The 15,880-nt window shown below is 38.3% G+C and overlaps 1 protein-coding gene across 3 annotated transcripts in view; it reads right to left on the bottom strand.

Annotated features, from left to right (window-relative positions):
- Positions 1-5,277: 5,277 nt before the first annotated feature.
- LOC139725154 (sarcospan-like) overlaps positions 5,278-15,880 on the bottom strand; it is a 246,651-nt gene continuing 236,048 nt past the window's right edge. For all 3 annotated transcript variants that reach the window (XM_071636242.1, XM_071636243.1, XM_071636244.1), the window contains one exon: positions 5,278-5,973. In XM_071636242.1, coding sequence (XP_071492343.1) covers positions 5,503-5,973 — 471 coding nt within the window. In that variant the 3' untranslated portion in view covers positions 5,278-5,502. The remainder of the gene's footprint in view (positions 5,974-15,880) is intronic.

Below are 15,880 nucleotides of genomic sequence, written 5' to 3'. Positions count from 1 at the left end.
ACACAGAATCCAACTGAAGCTACTGGTTCATCAGATGTGTATGGCATAAGGTTTGTGTTGAGATTGAAAGAAATCCCCCAAGACCAAAGTTGATTGACCTCTAAGGTCTTGTCATCCGACACGACATGACACTATTGTCTGTCGGACCAGGCCTCTGCTTGCTGATATATAACACACAATCTAGCATGCACAGCGGGGAAAAATGACATCCACATCATATATTTTGAAATGGAATATTCACGTACTATCCCCAGCGACAACGGCTGGCTTTTGTTCTGATTACTAAAGCTGATACAAACCCACAGACACCACTTAAAAGGAAGCCAAATTGACTGCATGGCATTGAGCCCTCAAAAATCTTCATTTTGTCATTCTTTCCCTGATATCTTCCCATAGCAAAATGTAATCCTCAGAAACTAAAGAATTATATAGTGTATAGATTACCACTGCATATCATCGTCAAGAGAATGGAATGTAAACATACCTACACTGTAATAAAAAAATGTTCAAAGATAGATATGTATATATGTATATAATAATATGTATATATCAAATAATAAGAATATATCATTACCGATTTGTTCCTTAACATAAGGCATACTATAAGCTGCAAACTGTACATGGTAAAAATTGAAACATTCAACACACTGCCAGTCTAAAATTTCATGTTTTTCCTTTGATTCGAGTCCAATACTGTAATGATGAAAACACGGGGCATGGGAAGGGTGGGATGTGGTGATGGGGGGGGGGGGGGGAGGGAAATATTCCAGGAGGGGAAAAATGTAATAGTTTAAAGACATGATGCTAGGCTGCCCTTAAATCTCATAGCCATATTTCTTGAGGAGAATATTAAATTACAGATATTAATCATGTATTATAGCACATAATTATTTTCATCATATTTTCACCTCATCATTTTCAAGGGAGTAAAGAGAATGCTAGGATGATAATTCAGGCATGTTACCACTAAGAGAAACCACATAAGAAAGAGAGAGAGAGAGAGGGAGAGAAATAGTGTGTGTATGTGTACGCCGTACATTGTGTGTTGTGAATATTTGTGGAGATACATAAGGCAACGTTCCACAGTAGCTGTGGCCCGGGGCCGCTAGAAATAGATGTTGGGTCACCACTTTTATAGATATGATATGTTTTAGTGGCCTGATAGGGCCACCAAAAACTTGTAAGTTGTAGGTGGGTTTTTTTTTTTCATCCAAGATAAGGGAAAATAACTCCCTGCTTGATATCTGCACGTATTTCAGCTAGTTAATTATTCTAATATATTCATTTTAATGTTTCTCTCTTAATTCTTTAGTCATAGTACCTCATATTTGAAGCACTTTATCATACCTGCCAAATTTCACATTACTATCATGGTTTATTTTATTATCCTAAGAGTTTATTAAATGACTTACATTTTCTTTTGTTGTTGTTCTTTGGGTCACCCAAAACTGAATTTTAGGATTTTAGTCATATGACAGGGCTACCAATAGAAAATGATAGCGTTGAGCCTTGTGATAGAAGGGACAGGGGATATCTAGTCGTCATAAAATCACTGTCAGCTAAAACACTTGTTTGCAGCCTCATTCCAGTACAATTAACTAAAGTAGGCATCTTTTAAAAATAGATGGAAAGTCACCATTCAATTTAAGTTCTTGTGAATCAATTTGTGAATTTGGCCATACACTGGACTCAGACGCAATGAGGTTCAGATGTGGGTAGGGCTTGCTTATTTTGTCATCAATCACAGCATAGTGAAAAGATAGAAGAAGCATGTAGTGCATTTAATGTTTGCACTGGTGTAGGTAGACGTTCCTTAGGTAATGAAAACCTCTGTGCAGCACATGGCCTGCTGGAATCTTCACACACATAATTATCTCTGATTAAGAAGGAAAACAAAGGCATTTTCATTCTGTAGAGCATTTGTTGCTTAACAGCCTTTTAAATCTTGTATTACAATCCCCTTTTCACAATATAAGCAAAGAACTTCCACATGCAAAAAACAGTCCCTCTCTATACTTGGGTGTTTAAGCTGCATTTATTCTACTTTGGCATATTGATGGTTGCAAAGTGGTAACTTTCACACATGAAAATTAATCTCTAGAGAATCTTGATAGTGGGGCAGATCCCATCTGAGACAGAAAGACTTGGAACTTAGAATACTAATGTTGCAACTGTGACTTTGGCATGTTTTGTATTGAATGAACAAGCAATTTCAAATGGGGCACCAGCATTTGTACAGAATATCTTGGATTTCAAGACTTTTTGATGCTTCAGAGATGTATGACACAAATACTCATCTCTTGCACCTCCAATGAAACTGTCAGCGAGGCAGACTTTCTTTTCTTTTTTAATGCAAGACTTGGAAGTGAAAGTCAATAGCAACATTGTACATCTGCAACTTTGGAACACTCGGTCTTAAAACCTTTCACATGCAAGAAACCTTTCAAAAAAAAAGGGCAAAACACATGTCAAACATTACAAGCAGCAGACCACGATCTCGAACAGACATTGTTGGCTGTTAAGCCCTTTTGCTTCTCAACTGACGGTCCATTTATCCATACAGGAGATGTCTTGCATGATGTGTTAGTATTGTATATGACCCCATATCACAATACCTTCAAAAGGTCCCTTGTGTTGATTTTCCTGCAGGCATGAAAATCATTTTGTTCCATCATCTCAGCTAATTTTGATAGTAAGTACTTTCCTTTGAAAGAATTTACCTTTTCCATTACTACTCAAAGTTTTGAAATGTATAATCAAGTAAAAGCACAGTTTTTAACAAAGATCCATCTTTACTGTTAGGCCTATAAGTAGCAAGTTGCTACAAGTTTCACCACTTTCCACCCACGAGTTACATGAAATTCAACTTAAAAATCCATCATAGTGTTCAGATAAACAGTCAGGATGTATCTGTGGTAAAAATAATTTGTAAATACCATTAATAGAATGTGGTGATTGACCTCACCAAGTTTCAGGCTTCGATCTGATAATCACATTAAAGAGATTACCATGGAGTTTTAGATACCCTTTTTATTCCAACCAAAACTAAGAAAGTAACTGTCCACTTGAATAAGTGTCTAATGTCAGAACCTGTTTGTCTGTTTGTATTTTAAAGCAGCATTCATTCAGGTTTGCTTCTATGTCACTTAGTTTGTTGCCTAGGAGCATCTGGTTGTAGAAAAGTTTGACATCAATCTAATTTTCACTTTGTAAAGCTGACAATCTCTTTCAGAATTTGGCAGTAATTAGAAGGAAAAAAAAAGACCGGACCCTTAACTAAAAAAGAAATAAAGAAAAAGGAAAGAAGCTGGGGACCTTCAGATGGGTTTGTGATGCAGAGTCATACTGAAGTTTGCAATTCACACCTGAACGACAGCAAACAGAACTGGCCTTGAGGGCAACAACTGTAAGTCACATTGTGACAATGGCATGCACAGGAGAATCATCTGTCAATCTTTCCAAGAGATGTCTACAGAGGGAGCCAGACATGGTAGGAGATTTCAAAGACTAGAGTGAAGGCTGCCACCACAGTGTCTTGCAGTGCAATGAGAAGAACACATAAAGTCAAGTTCCTACGCCAGTTCTTATAAGTAATGGTACACATCCATGTAGGGCTTATGACTTGACATGAACTGGTTCATTGGTGGACAGTTGAGCCCCTTAGTCTCCAAGATCTCATATCTCCCCACAAAGTTACCTTAGTTCCCACATGCAGTAGGTTATATTTACCAACAACCATCATATCCGTTGCACTCTGATTTTAAAACCCCACATAGCTACTCTATGTATGATTTATGCATTGTGTCATTTACAATTTGATAAGAAAAGTTGGGCTCAGAAAATCAGTTATCAACTCTTGGTAAGAAGTTTTATTTACTGAGAAAGGAAACTGAGTTGTTCTGAAAACTAAACAATTTCATCAGATCATCATTGAAATTGTAAATCTGGGATTAATCTGGGATTATAAGTGAAAAGTTTCAGTACTGTAGGAAATATATGTTAACCTTTACTGTACTTTTTTTTTTTTGCAGAGAGGCACCACCAAATGTGGTGCTTCATTCGCTGTTTTCTTGCAGATGTGGTGATATTGTCAATGAAAAGGGACTTTTCAGTCCTGCCAAATCCAACTGAATCTAAATGGCTGTCACGTACATGGGGTCATCACAAATATTACAGCCAAGTATAGTCACCTTACAGTACAGTCAAGTTTTAGGGATGTTCAAACAAAGGCCAATAAACTAGCATAGCACAGCGATTAAATCAAAGCCAAATGCATTGGACACACTAATGGTATTAAGTATGGCGATAATTAACACCAACTGTATGGTTGTCACTATACAGTTGTGAGGGACTTTTCCATCCTTAAAGAACTGGGAAATAAGTCCCACTGACCCTGGAGGAAAAGTAGAATGAACGTATAAAAATGTAAAATCGGATAAACTTGTTTTATCACCAAAGCAAATATATCAAAATCAACAGCGATTAATATATGTTTACAAATGATATTGTTGAACTGTAGCAGCTATTACAACACATATTCATATTTTTGCATAATGAAGAATAATAGTATATTAATGAACAAATATGATAGATTGCAAAATATCAATAGGTATAAAAAAACCCACAAAAAACAACAACAAACCATCACCTCATTTCTCACAGGGTTACAGATTAAGTGGATAATGATGAAAAATAGATATATTGGACAAATAAGTTTTAATCTGTTTTTGTACCTTAACTGCAGTTTTTCTTCACTGTTACGCTGCGAAATTTTTCTTTGCTGATTGCGTTTCATGGGTGAGGCCTACTTTCATCATCTTATCTCCTTATTTCCAGAAATACTGCACTGTGTTTGCACCATGTTTTTTCAATTCCAAACTGAAACCTTGAAACTTTCATGAAAACACCGCATGCTGGGTATTAGTGTAGGGAGCGTTCATTAACTTTCCTCTAATCTGGTCTTCTAATGGCACTTTTAAGGTGCAAACTCGGCAGAAGCTCTAATTTGAGAAGAAAAAATTTGCACAAATCTGCAGAAATTGAGGTTGATATCATGTATCCTTCCTCTACAATATTACGAGAACAGCCTGGAAAGCTTCATGTTCACAAAAATGAACAATTATCCACAAGTTTAATTCACTCTCTCAGGTACTCAAAAGAGTGTTTCAAATTAGTACATTTCAAAAGCACAGAATTATTTGCATACAATCAACCCTTACAATACAGTCATGTCTATCAGAGAAAATATATAAAAACTATCAACTAATCAGCCATCATGTTTCAGGATATACAAAAAGACCCCAAACAAGATTTAATTGTAAAATTGGCATTTATACAAGAGAGGGAGAAAAAAATGCAGTTCATATTGTATACGTTTGTCGAAAATTTGATCAAATGCTTCAAACAGGAGTAGTAGTAGTAGTAGTACCGATCGTGAGAGAGACTATCAAGACACGTTGGAATGGCGTAAGACAGATACGGCGTCCCGGCACCCAACCTGTGTCACCTCTGCTGCTCAAAGGTGAAGGTGCAGTCAACCGTCTGGTTGGCGGCGCCGTTCGTGTTCATGTGCGACATGTACGGCGGCGTGCTGGGGTCCGACCACGGGTGGTTGGGGATGGCGGCGCTGTAGGAGTAGAAGCGCAGCCCCGAGTGGAAGTCCATGTATCGGCTGCGCCACAGGAGGATGACGACCATGAACGAGGCGGCGCCACCGATGGCGTTGAGGGCGCACTGGATGTACAGGTACGTGCGCAGGTTGGTGAGGAAGCTGACGCAGTCCAGCACTTCGTTGTACATGTAGATGCGGTTGAGGCCGTCCGTGGAGCGCGTACACTGGCAGCCGGTCTCAATCACCTTACAGGCCGATTCCAGGTGAATCATGGCATTGATGACATTCCCTTGAATGCCGCAGAAGGCACTGGCTATGGTGTTCACAAACAGGCATATAACAGATAAGGTGAAGAACACGGCCTGCAGGGGGGAAAAAAAGAGGGAAAATGAAAAGAAAAATCCAGTATTCAACTATGATGTAGGAAGCCTTTGACATCTGAATGTTCTGATCTTCAATCACTTCTGAGCCTTCATGAAAAAAAATGCAAAAGCAAACTGCTTGTGTGTTAGATTAATCACAGAAAGCAATGCAGAGGCAGGAAAACCCCCAAATCGTAAGGACTTTCCAACTTCCCTTACATGGCAAGCTCACGAACAGACTACTTGATTACATTGTATGATTGTGAGCATCAGCCCTCTTTTGTCCAACATTGGTCTGTCATACTAATGTGTTTCAGAAACTTAGCAAATCTTAGAAATGAGTTTTGGGTGAACACATGACATACAAAGAATTAGCAACATACCTAAGATGTTCCTGTCTACAATTTTACATTTTTTATGTTATATACTATATAATGCCATATACCATTGTATATTTTGGCTGCAAAACTCATGACCCCTTAGATTTGTAACACATCTAGATCAATTGAATCTTATGTTCCTGTCTAAAGTTTTATCTCATTTTTATGTTATGCAAGCTTGCTGAATCTAACCTGTTTCAGTTCTCCAAATATAGGATACTAGTATGCAGTAAAATCCAGAGTTTCTTTCCAATTTGAGAAAGAAAACATGATAGCGTACTAAGTATATGCAGCAATTTACCCTCGGACTTGGACAGGTAACACATGCTATCAGTACAATAAATACCAGCAGCAGCTCATGAGCACTACACACAAGATTACATTACTTCGGCTGGTTGATACACATCTACACAAGATGTGAATCGGCAGTATCAGATTCACCTCATGTGCACGCTGAGCACACTAGCATTGGGAGTAGGAGTACAGTGATTACATTTATGATTGATCGAATTGTAGCAAAAGTGGGTCATTAGGCTTCCTCAGAATGTGGAGATTGCATCTATGGAGATGACAAAGGATTTGAGCTGTACAGGTACCAGAGAGACAGGTGTTACTGTGACTCCGGTGGAAGGGGGCAAAATTACGCCCCCTGAATGCTTCCTCAGGGTATCCCCTTTTACCAGTTTGATGTGATTCAATTGATGTAAGCTGCACAAGAATGTGGCAATCTGATATTCTTTCATCATTTTTCTCTCTCATTTATTCATCCATTTTTTGAGGAGGGAGCAAGATTGAAAGAGCATATATTTTGATTTCAGGTACCCTGGTATTATCATTGTTTTTTTCACACAATCTACCGAGAGGAATAAGCATATTTTATAGTAATCAGGCAAAACAATTAACCCCTTCTTATGAGTAATTATCATGATATATATTTCCTGTTTTCCCGTATGTATGGCCATTACATCACTTTGCATGGGTATCCTATACATTATGAGTTATGCTCCTTTTGGTTTCTCACCATAGAAATAAAAAAAATTACTGTATATTTTCCTAGTTCAAGAAGAACTAATATGTCTCAATTAGATATTGTTGCTAACGCTTTGCAGTGTTGTTTCATTGTTTGTCTAACATTTATGATTATAATGGAAAATAAATCAAATCTAATCAAATCAAGAGTGAATTAGACTGGATTCCAATTTCATGTAGATATGGGATCAGAGTCTCCTAACACTAATTGATAAGGGTGTGAGCATTCCAACTCATAAATTGATTGTTACACAAGCCTCATCAGACATGTTACTGATGTAAACCTTACAGCTTGAATTGTAAAATTCAAATCATACAGGAGTATGGACCATGGGGGATTAGGGATATTAACCCCCCTCCCCCCACTCCAATCTAAATGGCACCGCTGAAATTGATCAAGTGTTCAGGTCACCATCCAAGGTGTAATAAATCATGACTGACCCAGAGTTTCTGCTCTTAATGATTTAACCCGCTCCCTCGTAAATTCTCCTTCCACAGGAGGCCTTCTAGAGGGTCAAGCTCCTAGGCTGACCAACATTGACTGCAAATTGGATCAATAAAATGAATGAATGCCAAATAACCCCCACTCCCCTCCCTGCCCTCCCCCCAATGAAATACTCCCTTTCTTAGATTGCTAATTAGGTATGTGATGGAAGAAGTACAACCCACTGATGTGAGAGACTTGAGCAGGTATCTTGGAAAGAACCGTGATGAAAACCATGTGAGACTGTCAGGAATTGAAAATTAATCACTCCCAGGGCATTTGTTCCTGGCCTCTTGCCGTTAATACTTTCAAACTGGACTCTAGCCAGGCTCCTTGTGTAATGTGAAAGAAGGAAAAACCTGAATTTGTATATAGGTCCAACTGTAAAGCAAGAAATATTGATGGCATGAAATTTTTGTGAATGGAGCCTTATGACTTTTTCTTGGCATGAAATTTTCTTGAATTGCCACTGGCATCCAATGTATAACAGTGTAGACAAGAACTTTTGCTTGCATTTTAATTTTGCAAATCTTGGCTCTCGCAAAATTAGAATGCACATGTAAATTATTGGTTTTGCAGTCGAATCTATTGATGTCACATCCCTTTCAACTGTTTGAAGACTAAAAAAAGGCTATACTGTCATCAACTTCTTCTTCAGCATTCCTCCCCATCTCCTGCATTTTTGTAACTTCAGAATTTTTTTCACCTTGCTATTTGTATATCTATAAATTCCACTTATCATATTTTGTAATATTCACATATATATATATCTATATTTTATGTGGAAGAAAAAAATGTATTTACAAGTTCTGTTGGAGATGGACAAAATAAATGAAATGAAATGAAACGTGATTCATTGCAGGTACTGGTAGAAGGGAGTGAGAGTTTTACTTGGAGAAATTTGAAAGTAAACCTTTTTTAAAAATTTGATAGATGGAAATATAGCTATCTAGGTAAGATCTGAATGTAGGACCAGGGCATCTTACTATAGGACTGCTTATAGTGTGGTGTTTAAAGGGATGGGTCCAATTCTGGATAAATTCAGATATTCTTTTCCCAAACTATTAGGAAATGATCTCATCTATTTAGCTCTATAACCTCTTCTTTCACACATATCTGTGCATTTCATTTTCTCTTACTGTGGAAATTGTTATATGCTTCCAATATATTGTACTGTATGTTTGCATATACCTACACACCTATGGATAGAGGGAAATATATATGAGAAGATATATTCACAGACACACTGTCTCATATTTTTATCCTCATCTGCTAGCCAGCCTCTCTTAAATCTCTGTCTCATGGCACCTATTACAATCTGCTGTCTAAGATTTCACTTTGAATGAGCTCTCAAATATTCTGTGAATACCACCGCCGGCTGCTCCAGATGTTTGACAAATCGCCCCACTCCCCGCATCACAGCTGACGTCGTGCTCTATTAAGAGTCCTAAATATTGAAACCTCGCTGTCGTCACGGCTGCGCGCAAAGGTGCCAAGAATTGCCGAACGACTAATTGCCGTTCCCTTCGAATTTCTCCCGCCATCTATCACGCTCCCGAGCGGATTGGAAGACGAACTGGACCCCTGCACACCTCGGGTCACGAGCCCCCCGCTCTGGATTCATCGGACTCCTTCATTAGGCAATGCGACAATTGCATTAACAGTCATCAATAATTACCAAATGTCAATTCTTGCATACACAGTACTCTTTCTCTCCCTCCCTCTCTCTCTCTGCGTATTCTTCTCCCACTTCTCTATTTTACCATCACTGTCTCAATATACCTCTCTTTCTAGTTTCTCTCTTAATGCTCCTCTCTTTATATTCCTCTCTCTGTTCTTTCTATATCTCTGTATTTCCATGTTTCTATTCCCCTTCTTTCTCTATCACTGCCTCTTTTATATTTCTTTTGTGAGTTATATTCTACTCCCTCTCTCTTCCTACACTATCTCTATACTTATTTCTTCTCTCTCTCTCTCTCTCTCTCTTTATATATATATATATATATATATATATATATATATATATATATATATATATATATATATATATTTATCTTCTTATCTCTCTTCTCTTTGTACCGCTGTCTTGGTATTTTTCTTCCTTGTTTTCTCTTTTACTACTAATGTCTCTACATATTTCTTTTCATAGTTCTCTTTCTCATTCCTACTGTGTCTCTGTATTTCTCTTTATAGTTCTATCTCTCCCTCTCACTCTCTCTCTCTTTCCACCTTTGTCTTTGCATATATATTTCTCTCTTCCAAGTTTTTTTTTCTCTACCCGTACCTGGTCCCCATGAACTCGATGCTAGAGCACAATGTGTGCAGCTTAATCAGAGCTCCTAATTTGGGCAGCATTTATCAGCAAGAATGAAGATGGGTGCTTCAGCCATTAATCAAAAGTCTTCTCTGAAGCCACTGCCACTGACACACAATTGCAGGTCTGTGCTGATCATTAAGATTGTTTTCGGGGCAATAACATTTACGAGTGCCGGCACGTATGCCGCAGGGGGTGGAAGGGGGTAAAAACCTAAAAACTATTTCAAACTGGTCCGAACTGTACTAGCTACGTTTATGAGAGTACGGTGACATTTGATTTCAGCACGGCTCTTCTTTTTTTTTCTCCACCAAAGGACTGAAAGTATTATGCCTGATGTCGATCATTTCAAAATTGTGCAATTAGCTTGGAATGGAAGGTTGGGTGAGGTTGTTAAAGCAGGACAAGTTTGCATGTCGGGGCCACCTCGGAATACCAGAGTTGGAAACTTGCACGGGTGCGCAGCAATTACGTGCTCATTCAGGGGGAACTGGTGTGGGTCAAGAATCTCTTCTCCCCCCCATAAATCTGAAGTGTGCAACAGGGGCTAAAGAGCCGATGAAAAGCAGTGGGACATCCATAGATATGCCTTTAGTCAAATGGACAGGGATTTTCCCTCTGGTCTTGTGCCCATTGCATGGATCCAGTTTTAGCCATCCCTTAACTTTCTCTATGGCTCATTTCTTGCTCTCCCTCCCCCTTTTCATTTTATTCAATTTGCCTCTCCATTGAAACGCTAGTTGATAGGTGTAAAGTTTAGTAAGATGCAATTGATATTGCAGGTTTTTTTTTTTTATGATGCACTGTTCTTTGTGCATAATGTTGTGACGCAAATATTTCTGCAATTTTTCTTTCACCAATTTAGAATATCTCATGATGAACTGCATAAAACCAAATTAAATAAAATGACTGTTATTTTATTAGCAATCTTCCTCCATTGGCTAACTAGGTAAAACATGTGTCCAACAGGATGCATTTTTGAATATGCAAAAATATCAAAGGCAAACAGGAATGTGACTCAACGTAATAACCACTTCAACTTCCGAGACTTAGAGACAAAATTTTCCATATTGATGTCAAGAGAATTGCCCCTTTTCTTTATGGCTACGGAAAGTTACTTTGATCTGAGCACCCTGAGGAAAATGAATACATATAATCATATTCATGTATCTCTAACAATTTCCACAAATTTATGCTTTTTCTTGCAGTCAAAATACTCTATCTATATTTTTCTGACTAATCTACGACTAGGTTCTGTCTTTCATTCTCTCCCTTTATCAACAATCTGAAATGTGAGCAGTCGGTAGTTTTAAAGATTTGTTTTTGGGAAGTTTATAGAGACATCAAAACAGAAATTTGCATACTGAGGAAAAAGATGAGGCAGATTAGTTTGTGATAATCACTTTGTCTTCAGCAAGATTTGCCCTGGAAAAAGACAAAGGAAAGCTATTCTGGTAATACAAACCCAATGTCACTGATTAACGTCATGAGGTAATAATGCATCCTTTAAGAAACAGCATAAGATCTATGCTTCTGGAGATGAAAGATGCCATGTACCATAATCAATGGGTCCATGATAATGTGGTTAATTTCTGCCGTGCACACGGGAAAATCCAAATGAGAATTTGCATAGAATTATCCATATTCATTCCCCGGGGTGGGGACGGGACGAATGGGGAAGAGGTTGGTTGATGCATTATGTTGGCTCCAATCTTATCAGGCTGATAGAGAGCCCATCTGTACTACTAGCATGTACGGACAAGACATAATCCATAATTAATTGCTCATAGTTCCCGGCTCGGGTGGACAGAAGGACCTCATCAATGAAGTTTCTCTATACCAGAGGGGGGACAAAATAGAGGAAAAATTGACAAGCCTAATTATTTATTGAAGGTAAGCCAAATGTAACAAAGCAGTTGCCGTCATATGAAGATGTTGCCCTTTATGGAGAAGGGAGTGGAGGGTTTTTAAAATAAATTTTTTGCCTTTTGTATTCTTTATTTTCTCTTCGCTCCCAGTTCATATAAGCATCAAATTTAGATCTTGTTAAGCTCACGACCTGATTCTATACAACCCCACCTCTGAGCTTCAGTCTTAAAATAGTCCTGCTAATCGGACAAAAGGGCCGCACGTTTTGACATCGCGGTGCTTCCTCTGACCATATGTTTGGTGAGTCCTATACTCTGTCTGATTACATGTGGGATGTTTGCTGTATGACCAACCATCACAGATGCCTGTGAAAGTCAAGGTACATCCACATTCGGATTCTTATTTTTCATTTTTTTTTTTGGTCCATTATTCTGCCCCCAAGGAATCAAGTAGTGTGGAGTCTGTTTTACTTTTTTTAAAATTTTAGTTACACAAACTGCAACAAACTAAAACTAATTGAGAAATTGTTCAAAACTCCATGACCTTGTAGGTACAATTTTGACACCATTGCAAACTGTAGTCAAACATTCGTAAGAGAAGGCAAAAAAAAATCCAGTTTGGGTAAAAAGAAGGTAGTCTTATGTTGCATGAGGGGGGGGGGGGGAGTGAGGAGGTGGGAGAGGTAATGCAAGTCAGATATAGCTATTTTGCCATTTTCTACTTGTCAGTAACTATCAATACTCTATGAATAGTCTATCAATATCTATGGAGGGGCAGTAAGCATGACATGGCATAGCTTTTCTTTGAATACTTGGCTTAAGTTTCTTAATTGTGAAAATTTACAAATGCCCTCTCTCACTTTTCCAAATTTAGTGAAATGGCCTGACAAGTATGAAAAAGTAAATGCTTGAGAAAAAGAAATTTTCTTTGTCATTTGTAAGTTTGTCTTATAACTTTGAAATTTGGACAGAAGTTTTTGAAATATGATTAAAAAAAAAGAAAATTGCACATTTGAAACTGTTTCCCTTCACCTGGGTGTCTAACCTTTTCTCTCCCTCTATTCTATCTTATTTCATTTATTTTGTTGCACGGCAAAATGCATTTGCAGCTTTCTCTATGAAAAGGGGAGGTGAGTCATATCTTGAGTCAGCATTTCCTTTTCCTTAGAGATTCTGTTGCTATATATAACTGCAGAGAATTTGCATAGATATGATGAAGTTGTATGTGCTTCTCTTCCATCAGAAAAATGAGTATTTTTAATATTTTGAGGTGATTTTTGGCATCTCTCTGGCATGTAAGAAAAGAAAATGAAATGGGAAACATGAAAAATGATCTATGACAGGTGGAATTGTCACAGAGTCTGTGAGTCTGAACAGCTTAGCAATGAAATGAAAAAGGGAAACGCAGCTTGTCTAAAGCAAAAGGTCATATGTTTCAAATACCAGAGCAAGACTAAAAATACCATGTCAAGGTGGGGAATATCTTTTATTTTTTTGTCTTTCCTTGATATTTATTGATTTCATTCAAATTATTCATGAATTAACCCATTCTGGGTGTTACATGAACAAAAACAATACAAATACAATTCAAAACACAAACAAATCAATTTGCCAATTTATACTGCAAATAATCTCTCTTCGACATGAACAACTCCATTATGAATCAATCTCACTGATAATTTCTTCACAAGAAAATATTGACATATGCCATACATATATCCCTTGAATATATAGAATTGTTTAACTCATATACTCACTTACACGAGCATATACAGTCAAACCTGTCTATAGCGGCCACCCAAGGGATACGGAAAAAGTGGCCGTTATAGACAGGTGGCCGCTATAGACAGGTAATCCAACTTTGTGTGCATTGCCTACATGTACATGTATCATCGTTGTATATACATGTACATTTATGTGTGTACGTATGCACACGTGTGTATCATGCATAGAACAATGCCGGTGTTTACAATGTATGAAATTGTTGCACAGTACACTAGATGTAGCATGTGCACAGTCATGAATTAGTGCATTATTGTGACTGAATAAGTGATGAATGCAACGGTGGCGATCACTGAATGTTGCCCAGAAATGACTGGCACGGCTAAAAAGCAGAAAAACACCCTGAATTATCAGCTCGGCTACGGCTCCATCGGGTTTTTGGCCGCTATAGACAGGTTAAAATCTACCGCGGGAAACAAAATTTGTGGCCGCTGGCCGCGTTAGACAGGTGGCCGCTATACACAGGGTCTTTAACATGGCTTTTCTCTCGGGGATTTTTCAGTGGCCGCTATAGACAGGTGGCCGCTATAGAGAGGTGGCCGCTAAGGCAGGTTTGACTGTACATACAAAAATAAACAACAAATACATTATACAAATCTAGAATGAAATCATTCATAAAAACCCAAACAGCCCTTCCCTTCCCAACCAAAACAAATCTTCATCTATCCTAAATGATATTTACTCCTACCAATATCTTTCATACGATTTATGACTATCCTTCTTCAAATCAAATTCCAAATGCCTGCTTGTTTGCTATTGCTACACACACACATACACATACACAATATGCTGCATTAGAACGTTCGTAAATTCATGACAAGTGTGCCACTTTTTGCTGCTGCTCCTTGACACACTACCGACCGAAATATACAATTCCGACGCGGCGGAAGATACACTGTCTCTTGGGCACCAAAGTATCACCTCTTGGAGATAGACAAATATGGTCCATTTGCATGCCCATGTGGGTGGCTGCCTTAAATAGAGCGATATTCAGTTGCACCGAGATTGATCCTGATCGTTCCCCGCACCTTTTTCGGATTGTGTTTAAATGTCAACACTTCGGTTCGCAACCCTGCCACCATCCATAATTCCGTCCCGCGTATATAGTGCCACGGTCTCGTATGGTCTCGTTCGTGGAGAGGGTCTGAAAGGTCACTTCGCCAGGCTGTGATTCGCTAGGTCAGTGCTCCCTCCCTTCTCACTCTCCTTTACTGCACGTCCAGTCCAGAAGGAATGCCCTCTCTTTCTGTAGGACACATCAACCTTTTTCTTCCCCTCCCCTTCTCTTTCTTCCTCTCTCATTCTCTCTCTCTTTCTGTCGGTGTGTGTAGGTATCTCTCGTTCTATCCATCTATCTAGCTTGCCCTGGTATGGCTAGTTAATCATCACATGTAATGGTCTGGTCCATCCAGACCCTCCTCCCTAACTCCCCCCCCCCCCCCCCTTTCTTTCTCAGTATAGCCAAGATGGTAATCACTAATGAGGATATTGACCTTCACCAGGTATTAACATCAATCTCTCTAGGTTTTTTCTACCCTCCCCCATCCCCTTTCTCTTTTTTTTTTCTCTCTCCCTTGTTCTTCAACCTATCCCTTCCTTTCCTCATCTTTCCTCCTGCCCTTTTCACATTTAGCAACTTTATCACTCAGGATCCATTCTCACTAGAAAAAAAAAATACAGTGGGCTCCCATTATAACATCACAGTAACAACAAAATTTTGTTACAATGAAGTGAAAATTCAGGTTCCAAAATCATTATTTATACATCTTTATATACTGTTTACGCCATATATTTCCATTCCGCAAACAATATAATTTTTTTTGTGTATTATGTAGATAGGTCCCTGGGCTGCCACGTGCTCAAGCTTTTGCTTATAGTGGCAGTCCTTCTTCCGCATTATTTCTCAGATAATTATTTGGAAAATTGGTAATACGATTTATAATTTGTTAATGAAATTAATTTACACATCGATTTTCCTTCTTTGAATCATGTACTTGTAATCTGCTTACTGATATTCCATGTGATATTACTGAAAATAATTTTGATTTAT

The sequence above is a fragment of the Diadema antillarum genome, unplaced genomic scaffold, assembly GCF_040938485.1.
Source record: "Diadema antillarum isolate AM-2024a unplaced genomic scaffold, OU_Dant_1.0 seq00000017_RagTag, whole genome shotgun sequence".
Classification (NCBI taxonomy): Eukaryota; Metazoa; Echinodermata; class Echinoidea; order Diadematoida; family Diadematidae; genus Diadema; species Diadema antillarum.
This window is presented reverse-complemented; position numbering and strand designations above follow the sequence as displayed.